General features: G+C 43.5%; 1 protein-coding gene across 1 annotated transcript in view; it reads right to left on the reverse strand.

The window, feature by feature from the left end:
* LOC144767186 (hepatitis A virus cellular receptor 2 homolog) overlaps positions 1–19750 on the reverse strand; it is a 140798-nt gene that overhangs the window by 12625 nt on the left and 108423 nt on the right. The window contains exons 3-4 of the mRNA XM_078650748.1: positions 18103–18191; positions 15817–16015 (exon numbers count right to left, since the gene is read on the reverse strand). Of these exons, the coding sequence (XP_078506874.1) occupies positions 15817–16015; positions 18103–18191 (288 nt within the window). The remainder of the gene's footprint in view (positions 1–15816; positions 16016–18102; positions 18192–19750) is intronic.

Here is a 19750-nt window from a genome sequence, read left to right on the forward strand (position 1 = left end):
TGAAGTTTTCGGAGACATGTTAGTAGTGAAGCACCATATTGAAAGAGACAAATTACTAGGGCTTCCGCTGTCATCTTGAGATCATGTTAAGATATCAGATGTTTGAATTTTCTTGAGTTGGCACGCTTGAAATCTGGCCGATTTAGCACTTGACTAGATGTGGGAACTTAGGTGAAGGATTTCATTCTGAATGTTGTCAATTTGGAAGTGAATCTTGGACTTTAGATTACATTTATTTACTTTTGTCTCATCCTATATTAGACATTGTGTTGAGAAGAAATCCATTTTTAGAACATTACATTTTAAATGTCTTTGTGTTATCCAAACATGGATGCTTTACAAACTTGCTTTTGGGCTTTTAATGGAATCCGCAGGGTTAATCTTCAGGGATATTTCAGTGCTGTACCCCATGATCTATGAATAGGTTCCCAAATTGATCTAAACGCTGATTAAAGAGAGGAGGCACCAGCATTGAGCCAATAGGCACATCAAAATGCAAGAACCTAGAATCATATTCAGAACTACTACTTTTGCCTAGTTTAATGTTGCCTATAAATATGGTATGAGCCAGTTCAGGACGGAGACATCCATGCCCAATTTGGTATGAAAGTTTTGGAGGATCCACGACCAACAGTGTTGAATACCAGAATCAAATCCAAAAGGATAAGAGGAAGGGATGGCCCCCATCAAATACGTTTAGTATGTCATCAATCCCTGTTAAAATGATAGCTTCAGTACTGGTACCTGGTCCTCTGAAACCAGATTTGTGGATACCAAGAAAGTCATTAATAAAAATGTAGTGCTTTAGTTAAGTTGTTATACCTCTCTTGATGACCTTGGCCAAATAGGTAGGTGGACAATAGGAAGGGAGTCTTCAGAAGGAATTGGATGTAGGCTTGGTTTCTTTAGAAGTGGATTTACATTTTAGATAGCTCACTTTTAGGCAGTCAGGTATCATCCTATGTATCCAAGTATGTATGTATCGGTAGTTCTTGTGTGCAAAGCGAGTTAGAGACAGCAGACTGCTGAACAGGGACTGGCAGCCTGAGTTATGATTCAAGATCATATTCTTGGTTGGTGAATCGTATCATGTCCAGCAAACTGGACATGTCCACTCAAGTCAATTCAGTTGCGTTGTCCTGTTTCAACGCCCCGAAGATGCTGACCAACCAAGCCCTCATCACCAGTAGTCTGGACTACGGGAACGCCCGATACTCAGGAATAACTAACCAACTCACAAAAAGCTTCCAGACCATCAAGAACACCGTGGTCAGAGCGGTTCTCAATCTCCCACGCTTGGCTCATATCACACCTCACCTAAGGGAAGTCCATTGGCTCCAGATACATAAGAGCACACAGCAAGCTCCTCACCCACATGTACAAAAACTTCACAACACAGGTCTTGACTACTTGAACAGGTGCATTCAATTCCACCATCGCTCTAGGCACCTCTGCTTTGAATCTCACTAGCACACACCCCACACATACACAAAAACAGATCAGGAAGTCATGCCTTCCCATACATTGCCCCTAAAGCCTAGAACGACCTCCCACAACACACCAGAGCCTCTTGCTCCCTTCTTGAATTCCACAAGAAGCTGAACACATGGCTCTTTAATAATCACTCCACAGACTAGCCTCACACACTGCTACAGCGCCAGTATACCCTAACAAGTGATAGCGTGCTTAAAAATACAGGCATACCTTCTTAGCACCATTTATTATCCCAAACACACTACGGGCCCGATTCACAGAACTAACAAGACAAAATCCTAAACTTACTACCATTTTGGTATTCACACAAGGCACTTACTCATTTTGGTATTCACAGAAGTCACTTACTCATCAATGAGTAAGTGCCTTCTGTGAATACCAAAATGGTAGTAAGTTTAGGAATTTGTCTTAAGTTAGTTCTGTGAATCAGGCCCAACATTTGTCTGAAATGCCATTTAAATTAATTACAGCGACATATATCCAAGAAGACTCAGGAACCACATATTTCCAAACCCAATCATTGGTCTTTCCTTTGCGGTTTTTTTTAAATAAAATTTTTTAACAGACATTAATCAACATCATCAATATACATATATTTTCAAATTCCACAAAAACACAAAATTACGGTAAATCTTGGCCTCTCCCAGAAATGTTTTTTACGTCAAAATGAACATATACAATGTTGGTTTCATTTGTCCTTTGTACCGGTTTGAAACCTAACCACAAAATAATGTATGGGGATACAAGTCTTTTCCTTATATCTCCTGATTTAATTCTCCATCAAAGACTAATTCCTCATGTCTATCTGCGGATTTTACTTCTCACAGACAAGGAATGGTCAAAGCATTTCGGCCTTCAAGGTATTTAAGGTCTCATCAGGACCCAAGGTAAGGGATGACAAATTAAATCTCTCATTTTAGGTAATATTCGCAACACATGATGGTTGTCCCATTTAACTGGACAAAGTAGATGATATAGGGGGCAACCGGGTAACATGGGATAAGTCCTGTGCTTTTACTGCCGAGCCGCAGCACACTACTATGTCGGTTGTACACTTATTAGAACGGTAAAGACCAGCCTACGAAATCTACGAGAGCACAAGGAGGATAGCCTTCTTGAACACCACTCTTTCAGTCACCTACTTCGAACCAACAATTCTGTTTGGAAATGTATGGTTTCATGAGTCTTTTGAATATGTATGTCGTCATAATTAATTTAAATGACACTTCAGGCACATTTAATGTGTTTGGGATAATAAATGGTGCTAGGAAGGTATTCCTGCGCTCACCCTCCTCCTTTTTAGGTCTCGCCTATTCCATCCCGAAGGGATGATAGGCGAGATTTATAGTAAGCAGACCTAAAAAGTCTACCCACTGCGGATCGCGTACAGTTCATGTAAGCCAGGCACGTGCACAGGAATTCGCTCCCCCTACCCCTCCCACAAAGCAAGACAAGACAAGAACATCAAAGCGACCGTGGCCGCTCTGATTCCCCGCCCTGCTTCAGACTTCAAAGGAATGCGCTCCCCCGGCCCCCGCTTCAGATTTCAAAGGAATGCGCGCCCCCGCCACAGCAATGCTGAGAGCCTGTTGCTTTGTTGCTCTCACTTGAGGCCTTGTTTTTACATGCTCTTGATTACATCAAGTATCGTCCTAGACACAGACAGGCTCCCTCACCCTCCCCCCCGCTCCTCTGTGATGCGCACGCACCACTGGTTTCTATTCCCGCGTCGGCTTCTCTGTGGTGCGCGCGCACCACTGGTTGCCATCTGGTTGAGATGTGGTGCAGATTACCCTTCTCACACTAAGCACTGTGGGGGAGGGGTAGAGTATTGCACATCCAATACGTTTGCACAAAACCATACTGGAAAGTGCTCCTTTGATCATCTGTCTTAGAGTTTTAGAAAAATGGGGATTGTATCATAAAATGGCTCCTGCCTGTAAACTAGTCCCATTTACCTTAACCAGAAGGGCTCTTTCAGTTTCCGGAAACTTTTCCCAGTCCGTTCACACAACTACATTTGTGTAAATGGTGGTTTAACTCGGGTCCTCACGTACATCGGGTCTCTTTGTAGGTTAGTTGCAGGTCTTTCGAATAATTAACAGGGCCTGGATTGGGGTACCAGAACCTTCTCTCTTTTTGACTCCCCAGGCAGTGATTTGTTGTGGTTTGAGATGCACCTTCCAGGGCGTGGCTTGTTAATCTATCGCTCTCCCATTCGGCACCTTAACCCCCTTGTTTTTTCCTTTCTGTACTTTCCCTCTCTCACCCATCGCTGCCTCCTCTCCCTCACTGGACCCTTTCTGCTCTCCTTATCTTTTCCCATCTTCCCCTCGTATGTATCCTCCTCTACCTCTCTCGGTCCCCTCTCTCTCTCCTTATCTCCCACGCCGCCCCTTTCTTATCTCGCGTTGTTTTCCTCTACCAGGAAAGATAAGGCGCCTTTCTTTTGTTTTAATTTGGTGAGTGCATGATTACGATGCCTCGTTCTTAAAACTGCTGCTTCTTCTAAAAATTAACTCTGCTACATGATTACGATGTCGCGTTTTTAACACCGTTTCTTTTAAAATTGACTCTGCTATGTTTGCACACTCTCTTGCTGGCTCCTACCTGCTAGAGGCTCGCCGCACCCCGCATCTCGCTATTCCTGCCAGCGCCCCAGTCCACCACGGGTTTTCCTGTTTGTTGTGGAGGGCGCCGGCATACATTTTGAGTCTCTGCCCTCATTGGTCACGCGCTGCTCTGTATTCAGGCGCCACCTTATTTAGGCTCCATGTTCTCCTCCGTGCTCAGAGGACGCGCGCCTAAGTCAAGACCGTCTGCGCCCGTCCGCGCTGAGTTCGCGCCAGGGGCCAGGGATACTGGCTCCTCCCCTACCCATCCTCAAGTAAGTGCCCTTTACTCAACGCAAGCACTTTTGGCTCTAAAACCCCTTAGAAAGCCCTGACATCACCCTTTTTGCCCTGAGGCATTCATAGGTGCACTTAGTTGCAAATGCAACCATAGACGCCCTATAAAAGTGAATACCTTGAAGGCGCTGCCGGTCACTGGGGTGTCTAATCCCCTCCCCCAGGTTAGTGAAGAAGGCTTTCTCATCAATGCGAGATCTTTAATCAAAAATAACATTGCCTTCAGGGACTTTGTCTCGTCGAGGAAACCCGCCTGGGTGTTCATTACTGAAACCTGGGCGTCGGAATCCTCAGGCCCTGTTCTCGTAGATGCAATCCCTAAGGGCTATGTCCTGACTAGGATGGACAGAATTGGGCGTAGAGGAGGAGGGTTAGAAATATTACACAAAAACTCCTCCATCTGTCGCACCGAATGCCTCTCTACTCCCTCAGATTCATTTCAGGCTATGTACTTTTCCATTAACTCTACCCCCTCAGGCTCCTTCTCTAGCCTCTTATTTTACAGGCCGCCAGGTCCCACATCTGCTTTTAGCCAAGACGTGATGAAGGTATTAGAACCTTTTATTGATAGATCCAACATCACCCTTTTAGGCAACTTCAATTTCCATTTGGATAACATGAGCTTCAGAGACACCTTTTCCCTGGTGGAAACCCTGGACTCATGCGGCCTGACACAACTTGTGGATAGCCCCACTCATTTAGCAGGGCACACGCTTGACAGAGTTTTCTCCAATGACCCCAGACTGAAGGCAGGCACTCCAATCCCACTTGCTTAGTCTGATCATTTGGCCGTTCCCCTGGAGTTTAAATTCCATCATACTGTCTCTTCCCTTTCGAACACTAGGAAATGGGAACTTAGAAGGAATTTTAAGGAGATTAATAATGAGACACTCGCTCCATTTATGAGTAGACTAAGGCCCTTTAAAATGAGGGATACTAGCTCTGCTGCTCTCGAATTTTCAAACATCATTTCTGGGGCTGTGGACATCCTGGCCCCTGCCAAACAGCACTACTCTGCCAGAAAGAGCCCTTCAACTCCCTGGTTCTCAGATAGGCTGAGGCTGCTGAGGCAGGGATGCTGAAAACAGGAGAGACTCTGGCGGGCTCATCTCGATCCCATGGAGAAGGAACAACATAAATGTCTCCAAAAGAATACAAGCTAGCTATAATTGAGGGAAAGAGGGTTAATTTTGCCAACTTGACTGTCTCCCTGAACTCCCCCAGAGACCTTTTTAAGATTATAGACTCCCTCTCTCCCCTCAGGCTGTGGATCCCATAGTGGAAACCCAAGAGCTATGTGATAGAATCTCGATTTTCTTCCATTCCAAAATTGCAGATATCTATAACTCCTTTGAATCCCTTAATCTTGAGCTGGGTTCTCCTTCCTCCCCGGCCCTTCCCATCGTGGGGTGTCGGGTGGATGGACCCTCTGCTAGCCTCCTTAATTTCCCTCTCCTTAACCTTGAGGGGATCAATCAGCTTCTTGACAACACCAAATCTGGTTCCCCTCTGGATCCCTGTCCGCTTAAGGTCTTGAAGGCCTGTAGGGTAGTGGTTATTCCTCCTCCTCTAGAGGTGATGAATTTGGCAATCACGGAGGGAATCTTCCCTCTTTCATGGAAGATGGTGGTCGTTAAACCCCTCCTGAAGAAGGCCACTCTGGATCCTGGTGTTTTGAAAAACTTTCGGCCAATTTCTCTATCACCTGCCCCTGCAAAAATACTTGAATCTCATCTTAACCGCCACCTAAGCTCCTTCATGGATGATTCCATCTTGCTAGATGCATCACAACATGGCTTTAGAAGAGCCCACAGTACCGAATCTGCCCTTACCGTGGTCATTAACAACATCCGCTCGAAGGTCGATAAGGGCCATACCACCCTCCTGGTCCTGCTCGACCTCACGGCAGCCTTCGACACCCTGGCTCCCTCTATCTTGGTTACTCGTCTCAGGGAGATAGGAGTCTGAGGTCCAGCTTTGAGCCTCTTGACCTCTTTCCTCAACCAAAGAGAACAAAGGGTGAAGTTGGGCGAATGTCTCTCTTCCTCTAAACCTGTGCAGTGTGGGGTCCCCCAGGGATCCTCTTTAAGTCCCACACTCTTTAACATCTATGTGGCCCCACTTGCCAGGGTAGTGAGATCTTTTGGGCTTGAGGTGTTGTCATATGCTGACGACACCCAAATTATGGTCTCTCTCTCACAGTCTGTGAGTGATTCCGCCCTGAACTTTAGGAACTGTATGGTATGGAGGCAGTATCTCAATGGATGATCCATAACTTCCTAAAGTTAAATGGGGAGAAGACAGAGGTCCTGATCTTTGGGGGCAATCAGGACGTCTGGTCAAACGATTGGTGGCCAGCCTCCCTTGGGGATTGTCCCCTTCCTTCTCAATCCGCCAGGAATCTGGGGGTACTGATAGATACCTCACTGTCTTTTGACCGCCAGGTCAGCAGGACTGTTTCTACCTGCTGCGGTATCATCAGGATCCTCAGAAAGATCGCTCACTACCTCTCCCCTGATGCCTGGAAGCAAGCCACCGTGGCACTTGTTTCCTCAAGACTGGATTACTGCAATGCGCTCTATGTGGGTATTAACAAGAGCCTTATCCAGCGCTTGCAGACAGTGCAAAATGCGGTGGCTAAGATGGTCCTCAATCTTCCTAGGCTTTCCCCAGCATCTTTGGCCAGAAAAAAACCTACATTGGCTGCCTATCCAGTCCAGGATGTCTTTCAAGATCCTTTGTCTCGCTCATGGGGCTGTGTACGGTTCTGGCCCAGAGGGTATCAGGTCCCTCCTCCACTCTTATTCCCCCAGCAGAGCTCTCCACTCATCCAATAAAAATCTTCTTTCAGTTCCCAGATTTGAAAAAGCAAGATGGGGAGGTAGATCCTTCTCTACCTTAGTGCTGAGGCTTTGGAATTCCCTTCCCCCTGGACTGGCAGGACAACCCTCCATTGTGCTTTTCCGTAAAGCATTAAAAACGTGTTTTTTTTGTAGAGGCTTACCCGTAACTATGCACTACGACAATTACAGACTGCGCCTTGATGCCCTTGGGCCAAGTTGCGCGGTACAAGTTTCCCTTCATTCATTCATTCTCTAGAGGCTTCTCCGCTGCAGGCTGGCATGCCTTCCCCCCTGCTCCCCAACATCTCCCTTACCCATCCAGATAAAGGGTGCGGAGCAGGGACATGTCATCTTCTTTGTGGGGAATCAATATGCGGCAAAGTTTATCTGCTCGACATAGAAGGAGGCGCTAATTCCAGCCTCGCAGGGCCCGTGAAGAACGCTCATAATCGCGTGGGTGTGAGAGCGAGATAAAGAAGTGCAAAACACACACTGCACACAAACCTAGGCTACACACGCATATGCGCACACACACAAACCCAGGCACGGAGCCGCACGAGCTCACGCAGGAACTCACTAGAATACACTTGTGCAAACATACATTCGCATGCACAACAACACACACAACCACACACAACTACACTCACAAGCACACACACAACCACACACACAACCACACACACAACCACACACACAACCACACACACAACCACACACACAACCACACACACAACCACACACACAACCACACACACAACCACACACACACAACCACACACACACAACCACACACACAACCACACACACACAACCACACACACACAACCACACAACCACACACATACACAACCACACACACACAATCACACACAACCACACACAATCACACACAACCACACACACACAACCACACACCCAACCACACACACAACCACACACAGCAACACATACAACCACACACATACACAACTATACCCAACCACACACCCAACCACACACTACCATACACACACCCAACCACACAACCACAACCAACCACACACACAACCACACGACCAAATCCAACCACACACCCACCCACACACACACAACCAGACACACAACCACAAACACAACACACACACAACCACAAACACAACACACACACAACCACACACACAACCACAAACACACAACCACACACACACACCCAACCACACACACAACCACACCCAACCACACACCCAACCAAACACCCAACCAAATCCAACCACACACACAACCACACACACACACACACACAACTACACACATCTATCGCCCTCACTCTATCTATCTATCTATTGCCCTCACTCTATCTATCTATCGCCCTCACTCTCTATCAATCTATCTATCTATCTATCGGCCTCACTCTATATATATATCTATCTATCGCCCTCACTCTATCTATCACTCTCACTCTATCTATCTATCTATCTAGCTATCTATCGCCCTCACTCTATCCATCTGTCTGTCTATCTATCTATCGCCCTCACTCTATCGATATATCTATCTATCTATCTATCGCCCTCACTCTATCGATATATCTATCTATCTATCTATCGCCCTCACTCTATCTATCTATCGCCCTCACTCTATCGCCCTCTATCTATCTATCTATCGCCCTCACTCTATCGCCCTCTATCTATCTATCTATCGCCCTCACTCTATCGCCCTCACTCTATCTATCGCCCTCACTCTATCTATCTATCGCCCTCACTCTATCTATCTATCGCCCTCACTCTATCTATCTATCTATTTATTGCCCTCACTCTATCTATCTATCGCCCTCACTCTCTATCTATCAATCTATATATCTATCTATCGGCCTCACTCTATATATATATCTACCTATCGCCCTCACTCTATCTATCACTCTATCTATCTATCTATCTAGCTATCTATCGCCCTCACTCTATCCATCTGTCTGTCTATCTATCTATCGCCCTCACTCTATCGATATATCTATCTATCTATCTATCGCCCTCACTCTATCGATATATCTATCTATCTATCTATCTATCTATCGCCCTCACTCTATCTATCTATCGCCCTCACTCTATCTATCTATCGCCCTCACTCTATCTATCGCCCTCTATCTATCTGTCGCCCTCTAGCTAGCTATCTATCACCCTCACTCTATCTATCACTCTCACTCGATCTATCTATCTATCGCCCTCACTCTGTCTGTCTGTCTATCTATCGCACTCACTCTATCGCCATCACTCTATCTATCGATCGCCCTCACTCTGTCTATCGCCCTCACTCTATTTATCTATCTGTCACCCTCCATCTATCTATCGCCCTCACTCTATCGATCGCCCTCACTCTGTCTATCGCCCTCACTCTGTCTATCGCCCTCACTCTATTTATCTATCTGTCACCCTCCATCTATCTATCGCCCTCACTCTATCTATCGCACCACAACATTACTATGCGCTACCACAGCATCACTGAACGCCACAGCATCACTCTTTCGCCAACACAACATCACTCAGCGCCACCACAGCATCAATCTGTGCAACCATTCAACAACAACTGGTTCAAATATGTCCTCTCAATGTTTCAAGCTTTATTACAAATGTCACAAAAAGATGTTAATATTTCACTTCTGTTCTTGAATTTTCGTCATAATAAAATACACAACATAATCTTCACAAAAGTTATTTACAAAGTTAAAGCTATTGCTATTATAAATTACAATAACTTGTATTTAAGTATTAATTATTTTTTTATGGGTTGCTAGTCCAGGAGGTGGAGTGTTTATTGGGGATCCCCCTATTTTTTTAGCAACACAAATACAGGCAACATAACATGTCCAGAAAGGAGGACCCTCAGTTATTTTTTAAATGTAGAAGGGCTCAGGCAATTCTGATATTAATGTGGATTATATTGTAGATCCCAGGAGCAGGGTTGGAAAAGGTTTGTCTTCTCCTTTTCTCTTTTGCAGTTTATTGTTCCCAGACTGGCAATGACCTGGATTCTGGTGTGGTGCAAGGGAGGAAATAGTTCAATTTAGCCCAAATAGAAGGAGGATATGGCAGAAAGTACTTACCAAAGGTGCTGGAAGTGGTTCCGAGGCAAATTCTTAAGCTTTACTCTGAAACAGTTGTAGTCATTTTATACGGCAAAATAAAGCAAACTCATAATATCTAATATTGTTTGGACGAAGTGGTGTGGTTAGTTGTCTGCTATAATTTCAGATAGTTATTTTATTTATTTTTGCTAAGTTTATGTTACAGCTGTTGTTTTTAAGATTAAACAAGAACGGAAATTGTATATTTGCAACGGTAGTTGATGTAGTTTGGATGCAAGTGGCATAGAGCAGGATAATTGTACAAAATGCAGTATGCTTTGTCAACCTGTTTTGTTGGAACAATGATAAATGGTTGCTTTTGATTTCTGTGAGAATGTATAGATTTGTTGTAGCAACCTGTTGTATAACTGATATCGTGACGGGAGCAAAGAACTGTAAAAAATAATGATTGCTACGTAATTTGCGGTATATGTATGATCTTTTTGCACAAAATCAATAAAAAAATGTTTTAAAAAAAGAGTTTATGTTACAGCTTAGACAATGTAGCTAGAAGTTGTCATTGAGTTTTTGTAAGTTTCCTATCCATTTTTAAGGAGCAAAAGGTTTTGTCTGAACATCGTACATTCGTGTCTCCCCATTTCCTTTCTGCCTCCTGAGTAGCTTTTGTAGCGCTTTGGCCGCCATAAGTGTGGCAGGGTATGCTCAGACGTGAGTCCCTTGCTCACTTTGCCACTGGATTCAAGCAAGCGGGGCTGAAGACGGCTGTAATGCCAGAAACCGGTCCTCGGAAGCTTGTTTCCGGTCCAGGAAGGCATGGCTTGGCAGTTCGGGCTGAACTGTTCCCATGAGGCACAGGGTCAGACTGAGTTGCATATCGCCATGTCTGAACTGGGGTGGCAGAGTGGGCTAAAGAACGGTGATGGATCAAACCCAGATCTTTTGACTGGGTGTGAGTGTTTGATTGGTTCAGATGCTCCGTCCATCACCACCCCCCTTTTGTACCGCTTTGGCCGCCATAAGTGTGGCAGGGTATGCTCAGACGTGAGTCCCTTGCTCACTTTGCCACTGGATTCAAGCAAGCCGGGCTGAAGACGGCTGTAATGCCAGAAACCGGTCCTCGGAAGCTTGTTTCCGAACCAGGGAAGGCATGGCTTGGCAGTTCGGGCTGGACTGTTCCCATGAGGCACAGGGTCAGACTGATTTGCATATAGCCATGTCTGAACTGGGGTGGCAGAGTGGGCTAAAGAACGGTGATGGATCAAACCCAGATCTTTTGACTGGGTGTGAGTGTTTGATTGGTTCAGATGCTCCGTCCATCACCACCCCCCTTTTGTACCGCTTTGGCCGCCATAAGTGTTGCAGGGTATGCTCAGACGTGAGTCCCTTGCTCACTTTGCCACTGGATTCAAGCAAGCCGGGCTGAAGATGGCTGTAATGCCAGAAACCGGTCCTCGGAAGCTTGTTTCCGGTCCAGGGAAGGCATGGCTTGGCAGTTCGGGCTGGACTGTTCCCATGAGGCACAGGGTCAGACTGATTTGCATATAGCCATGTCTGAACTGGGGTGGCAGAGTGGGCTAAAGAACGGTGATGGATCAAACCCAGATCTTTTGACTGGGTGTGAGTGTTTGATTGGTTCAGATGCTCCGTCCATCACCACCCCCCTTTTGTACCTCCCCAGTCTAGCAATGACCTGGATTCTGGTGTGGTGCAAGGGAGGAAATAGTTCAATTTAGCCCAAATAGAAGGAGGATATGGCAGAAAGTACTTACCAAAGGTGCTGGAAGTGGTTCCTAGGCAAATTCTTAAGCTTTACTCTGAAACAGTTGTAGTTATTTTATACGGCAAAATAAAGCAAACTCATAATATCTAATATTGTTTGGACGTAGTGGTGTGGTTAGTTGTCTGCTATAATTTCAGATAGTTAGTTTATTTATTTTTGCTAAGTTTATGTTACAGCTGTTGTTTTTAAGATTAAACAAGAACGGAAATTGTATATTTGCAACGGTAGTTGATGTCGTTTGGATGCAAGTGGCATAGAGCAGGATAATTGTACAAAATGCAGTATGCTTTGTCAACCTGTTTTGTTGGAACAATGATAAATGGTTGCTTTTGATTTCTGTGAGAATTTATAGATTTGTTTTAGCAACCTGTTGTATAACTGATATCGTGACGGGAGCAAAGAACTGTAAAAAATAATGATTGCTACGTAATTTGCGGTATATGTATGATCTTTTTGCACAAAATCAATAAAAAAAGTTTAAAAAAAAGAGTTTATGTTACAGCTTAGACAATGTAGCTAGAAGTTGTAATTGAGTTTTTTAAGTTTCCTATCCATTTTTAAGGAGCAAAAGGTTTTGTCTGAACATCGTACATTCGTGTCTCCCCATTTCCTTTCTGCCTCCTGAGTAGCGGGATTTATTTTCTAGAATGTGAAAGGACAAACTGTTTCAAAGGGAATCTGCTGGAGATAATGGCAGTCGTAAGATAGAGCAAGACAGAACGGATCGCCTACATGGACAGTTGTGATATTTAACCAAAATGGACACATAAAAATCATCTAAATATGTTATATTTTACAAATATCAGGGGCAGGTGCATTACACATTTTAATAGATTGCGGCTGTGAAGGGAAGATAATAGGACCATGGGTCACATCACTTAAGAGACATCATGTGCATAAGCAGAAAGCATGGGTTACATATATATATATTGACTATGAGAATGAAAAGTGAAAGTAGATATGAATCCACAAGATAATGCAATGAGCATAGTTATGATTAGATTTTAGCTAATGCAATCTAGCATAGGTGAAGGTCAATAACAAGTATGTGATTTTATGTATTTAGTTGATTGATTTGAATAGCTCACACCTGTCCCTACTGACTACTTCACAGAACTCTTGGGTTTTACAGAGTTTGGACTGCCTTATGAATTTCTGTTGGATTCATTAGAAGCTGTTAGGGGACTTGGGAGAGGGAAACTGATTTTTCTCAAGTTACAGCACTAACATGGTTAGATTGCATTACTTGGGTGTGTTAGTGGTGATGGATCAGTTATTCGAAAATACATAATACTGTTTGCCTCGCTACTAACACTGCCAGGAAAGGAGCAAATTACAATGAGTGTAAAGGGTACGGTTATTGTTCTTTCAATTGGTTGAAAACCATTCCAGTCATTCATGGATACAGGACTCCTCTTTGAAGTAAGATACTGAAAGACCTGAACATTGAGGGACCATGACATTGGCCTTACCTCACACTAAGTGTCATTTAAAAGATAAAATCAACATTGGAATTACATCTGATTTAATTAGAACCACCACAGGCTTTCATTTGAGTGGTACTTGGCTACTTTTTGGGTCACTGTGGCTTTTCATCAGGATCTCATAGTGTCCACAACCCTTCTTCGAACACTTCAGAAATATCCCATGAAGTTAAAATGCCATTGCAGAGTGCCAGAACCGCATCCGGACGCACCCCAAAAAGAAGGGTTTGTACCTGTATCCATCTATGTTCTCCTTCGTTACCTCCAGCCCTCTCTCTATCTCTTTCTCTCTAGGTCTCTCTCTCTCTCTCTCTCTCTCTGTCTCTCCCCTCCCATTCCCTCTGCCTCTCCGTTTTCTTTTGCTCTCTAAATCTCTTGCCAGTCAGAACTGACATTTTCGCCTGCTCTCACACTCCCTGCATGTTCTTTAACGTTCAGTTATTCTTTATTGCAGTTGACACCATTTCTATTAAGCAAATTGTGAGAACAATAATATAAAAATACAATGATAAAATCAGGCGCGCATCCACGGTACTTGCATATACAATCTAAAGGCCACACATGGAGGTTTCGTGGATTTTGTTTCCTGAAACATGAGAAGATCATTCTCAGACCTTCAACACTATTGTGCAGTCATGGTTAGTAAAGCCTCCCATTTTCCAAGTATTTGCCATGTCCTGCATATGGTATGGGCAAATACATTAAATATTTGATTGTGTTACGTTATCAAACCTCACAATGTGCAGATAAATGCAGTTGGTGCAGAAGGTCATTCCCTAGTTCATACAGCAGCCTTGGACTTTGTCTTGTTCTCCAGCTACGTAAGGAACTTTGTAATATCTCTCCAGCTACGTAAGGAACTTTGTATTATCTCTACAGCTACGTAAGGAACTTGCATTATCTCTCCAGCTACGTAAGGAACTTTGTAATATCTCTCCAGCTACGTAAGGAACTTTGTATTGTCTCCCCAGCTATACAAGCAATTTGTTTTTTTCTCTCCAGCTATGAAAGGAAATGTGCTTGTGTCCGGGCTATTTATGCTCGTCCCTCGTCCCATTCTCCTTTGAGTCCCATCTCTACTTGTTTTCTACACCTGCAAGCCCGTTTCTCTTATCCTTCAGTCTCCCTCGATGTTAACATCCCAAAGAGGCAAAAGTTCACATTTAGGAACTACATAAGCACTAAACAAGTACACAAATAACGGGAAACAACCTTTACAAAGCAACTTTTACAACGCACTACCATTACAACGAAACTTTTACAACACAACATTCATTACATCGCATGCCATTACAACGCAACCATTACAACGCATGACACTACAACGCATGTCATTACAACGCATACCATTACAACGCATACCATTATCATCCAACAGTTACCCTACTGTTGCACCCCCTGGAGTTAGAATAGTAATTTTTACCCCTACACTATCCAACACTTTACCCTACTGTTGCACCCCCTGGAGTTAGAATAGTAATTTTTACCCCTACACTATCCAATACTTACCATACATGCAATGTAATGTTGTGCGTTGTAATGGTATGTGTTGTAAAGGTAGTATGCGTTGTATTGGAATGCGTTGTAAAGGTAGTTTTTAAAAAATTGTTGTAATGACATGCGTTGTAATGGAATGCGTTGTAATGGATGTTGCGTTGTAAAAAATGCATTGTAAAGGTATGCGTTGTAAAAGTATGCGTTGTAACGTCATACAACCCAAATAACATACCATAAACAAGCTTGGAGCTCAAATTAAAGGGTGATTTGGGTTACCTACAAGAAGTGATGAGTTTCAATTGATTTCAAATAAAGCAGCGGTGGGCAGCAATGGGCAGCACAGGAACCCACTGGGTTCAATTAAAGTAGGATTGGGTTCTCCTTAGAATAGTGTAACTAATACTTTCAAAATCCGGATAAAATGAGTAGGTGACGAACACCTCGGTTACGTCTAAGAACTAGCAAGCACCCTTCCTCTGAAGCAGCCACTCAGTCAACTCTTATGAAGCTCTCTCCTCCAGGCACCAGGCCGTGCCTGCTTTTGCCTCTGTTCACTATGCCTGCACCCCGGAAAATGTCCCACAGAGAGTTTGTCTCACATAAGTGAGCTGCTATTCTGGATGGCTGCCTTCTCAGTGACTCTCATTGGTTCATATTTCTGAAGCTTTGAGACCACATGAAATGACGCATACGCCAGCTATGAAATTGCTAGATTTGTGAATATATTTAAAGACCTTCTGTAAAGAAAACATACCTGCAACAAGCACAGTCAGGGTGAGCACAAGGACGGGCACCACTACATAAATAGTTGTGTTTGTCTTCCACTGTCTCTCCTGGTTGTTGATTTGAGAGCGCTTTGAAGACAGGTTGGGTTGCTCTGTGGTCAGAGGAGAGCTGTCTGACTCCTCTGGTTGCTGTGCATTAAAATCTCGTGAAAGAGTGCCAACTGAAACCTGCAGGAGCAGAGTGGGATCGGAGGTTCAGAAGAGAGAAAAATACTGATTGTATACTGTGCAGCAAATACAACTTTAAAATCTGTTTGCATCTCACGTTAAACCTTTATATGAAAAGGCTCTATAGCCTAATAGCATGGCATTACTAGGAAATACAGCAGTATCGTTCTTCAGTGTGGCACAAGCATTTCTTTGTAATTTGTCTGGCTCCTCGGTCTCTGATGCATTTAGACAATCCATACCTCATGTAACATGCACTCTGTCACTCATCCTCACACTCATACATCCATTCTTTCATATACTGACTCATTCTTGCATTAACACACCCACCCATCCTCTAACTTAACAAGCCTAAGCAAGATCAATTTAAGGAATACAAGTAGAAAAAAGGAACAAGTCCTGGCCTAAACGTGGCAGGCATATGCTTGCAATCAAAACGTTATATTAATGCCAAACACAGTCACTAACATCTCTCTGGGCTCTTGGAATATTGTGACTGGTCTATCATTAGTCTACCTATCCAAGTTGGCCAATGTGTTAGCTTTAAACATAGCCGTTAACTTCATATGGTAAAATGATACATTATGGACAATGCCATTTCAAGATGGCCACCCAGTTGAGATGCAATGATCATGCAGGATGCAGCACACTACAGGCAAAAAGAGCAGAAAGTAAGTGGTCAAATGGCAATGTCTGGGGTGCTGCTGTGCACTGTAAAATATAAGTTTAAAAAAGCAGAAATAAATACATTCAAAAAGGTCCGGTAAAAGAAGTAAATTAAAGAATAACAGACTGGCCCACCATCCCTGGCACTGTAGCGCCCTCTTTTTCAGGCAGATGTTCACATGTGATCAGGCAAAATGCCATCACTTACAAGGCAATAGAGCCAATGGCTGAGATAGGCTGACCCTGAGGTAGGTTGACCCTTTCCCAATGAACACTTTTGCATACCCAGGGTTTGTCATAGAGGGTAACCAGTGCCAGACCCCTTGACTAATACTGTGATCTGTGAGATTCCATGTAAAGAAATACTTTTCTACAGGCCATAACACTGTATAATAACAATCTGCCTTTAAAGACCTAATATAGTAAACAGCTGCTTTTCACAATAAATAAGCCAGACCTACTCCTCTGTCATAACTTTTCATTACAAACATCAGACATATGGTATCCAATATAACTTTTTCCAATGAAGTAACAAACGTGTAACCTTTTTCATTGACTTGTCACCATAACCAACTCAAACCTCCTGCATTGCGCATTAGCTTTTCCCTAAGGCAACCATCAGGCACACAATCGTACAATGGCAAATACATAAACATATTTATGGTCTGTAAAACAATACCCAATCCTTTGTAAGTGAAGTCACCAAGGATTATCACAGTGCAAATCTTCTACCTGAAAGGTCTGTCAAAGGCAGTAACCAACATAAAAACCTTTAACTATTACTTTAATCTGTGAGATCACATGTACCAAAATAGCAGTTGGTCTGCATGGGTTTACACAGTGTAAAACTAATCTAAACACATCAGATTAATTGCATCACTTTTTTCAGTGGATCAATGTAACCTATAGTTTGATCTTTGGCTTGTCACCATAACCAACTGAGGCATACTGTGATAAGCATCAGCTTTGAAAAAAGGTGGAACAAACACTCTTTATCAGTGAAAATAGACACCCTCGGCCAAGGTAAAAGCTTGTGGAGAGGAAGATCATGGATACTAATTTCCTTTCTCAATACTGCTTCATAAAGCTCTTTTTCTGGTGATCACATGAAGTCTGGTGACAGAAGCACCAGATCTAAACATTATCTGAACACCCTGTATCTAGTCTGTGGTCAACTCAATATGATGCCCTGTTCCGGTGAGTGTACATTCTATGACACCATGATCTACAGTAGCAGGGCAACCGCCTAGCTCTACCACAGCAGAATTTGCTGACATTACCGTAGTGTGGCAGCAGGTAACCAATGATTCATAGAGCTGCAACCAACATTATTGTGCAGAAGAGAAACCAGTGTATCACAGCAGGTTCACTGGATGCATTTTAAATATCAATATGGATAATAGTAGACTTAAGATACTCACTGGCACTTGGGTTGCATCAATGTAGCCTGCTGTGGACCCCTTGTAGAAACCGGCACTGGTGCTGTAGGTCAAGGTGAATGTATTTGGACCTAAGCAAATAGATATGCATAAAGGAATGTTATTACTGAGGAGCAGCATCTCTGGAGACACTTGAAATACCTGGTCATAAAGATTAACTTACTGACTATCTTAGTAATGATTAGATGAGCTTACTCTCTAATAAAAGTTTATTGTTGGGGGTCTCTACAACCAAAGATTCTAAAAATGGGAAAGACTGCCCAAAGCTTACTTTTGAAAAAGATGAATTGGAGGTGTTATTAAGGGTATGGCCTTTGTGGTTCTCCAGGTGAAAGGCTGAACAGCACTGGTAAAGTCTTGCCTAGGCTGCGTGCACGCGCTGTCTCAGCGAGACATAAAGTAATCTGTATGTTGGCTCATAGTCCGTGGAATTTCTCCTGCCCCTTGCGATTTGTCTAAGTCTGGCATTGCTTTTGTTATCTTTGTTTCTGTTGGCTGTTGATCCGATGATTCACTTCCGTTTTTATTGGAAGCAGCACCGACCAACTAGTGTTTTATTACACTGTCTGGCTTTGTTAGTTTTGTTTAGGGACTACTTGATTTTTAAATTACTTGCTAGGGCGCCTGCTTCACGTACATCATGTGTTTATTTAAATTACTTGCTAGGGCGCCCACTTCACATACATCATGTGTTTATGCAATGCTTTTTTTTCTTTAGAAGTCCCGCCTCCGCTTTACTGAGCCGCGTTTTACGAGCATGTTATTTCACGGACTGGATTTTGCACTTGAGGGCTTATTGCTCGGTAATGTTTACCAGACAATTACATCCACGCAGCAAGAATGGCGAGCGCTTGTTTTGTCTTGAGCGAGGTTTGCTATGCTGTCCTCAAGGTCATTAATGTTCTCAATCGCAGTGCGAATGAAAATGAAAGCTGCAGCGGGGTGGGCAGCGCGTACGGTTTTAAAGCGCTTGTGTTCCTTAAAAAAGCAAAGTGTTGCGGGGAAAGCAAGCTAGCACTGCAAGGCTGCCACGGTCTTCTGAGAAGCCGCAGCCAGTCACCCTCAGATGTATGTGGGGTTTCTTAGGACCCCCTTATGTTTGGTGATTCGGACAGTAAACATTCTAATCAGGTAAAGCGGGACCCCCTTACATCGGTATGGACGTCTTAGAGTGGCTGTGTGATACTTTAATCTTGATTCTTTGGTGAGAATACGCGCTACTACGTTATTTTTCATAAAGATGTTTATTAGGTTTGTAGTTGTTGATGTGTGCTCCCGGGTCGGTGTCTTCACTCTTGGCGTCTTTATTTAAAATCAGATTTGCACTCCCTTCATGGAATGTGTCCCCCTTCGGCACTACTTCTAAAAGGCTCTCTTTTTGCAATGAATGGTAGTCGACTGTTTATTGAATTCAAATAAATTCATGTATTTTATTCATACATATTTATGCATTAGATCTTCATTTCAAATTACTTTCACAACTCATAGTGTATGGACTATTACTTCCAATGCATTTTGGGTATTCCTATACTCTTCATCAGAGATTTGTCCAAGGATCAAGATGAGGAACTGTTTTCTAAATCCAATATCACTCATGTATGTTATCTATTATATTACCGTGAGTCATGCT

The sequence above is a fragment of the Lissotriton helveticus genome, chromosome 7 (genome assembly GCF_964261635.1).
Source record: "Lissotriton helveticus chromosome 7, aLisHel1.1, whole genome shotgun sequence".
Classification (NCBI taxonomy): Eukaryota; Metazoa; Chordata; class Amphibia; order Caudata; family Salamandridae; genus Lissotriton; species Lissotriton helveticus.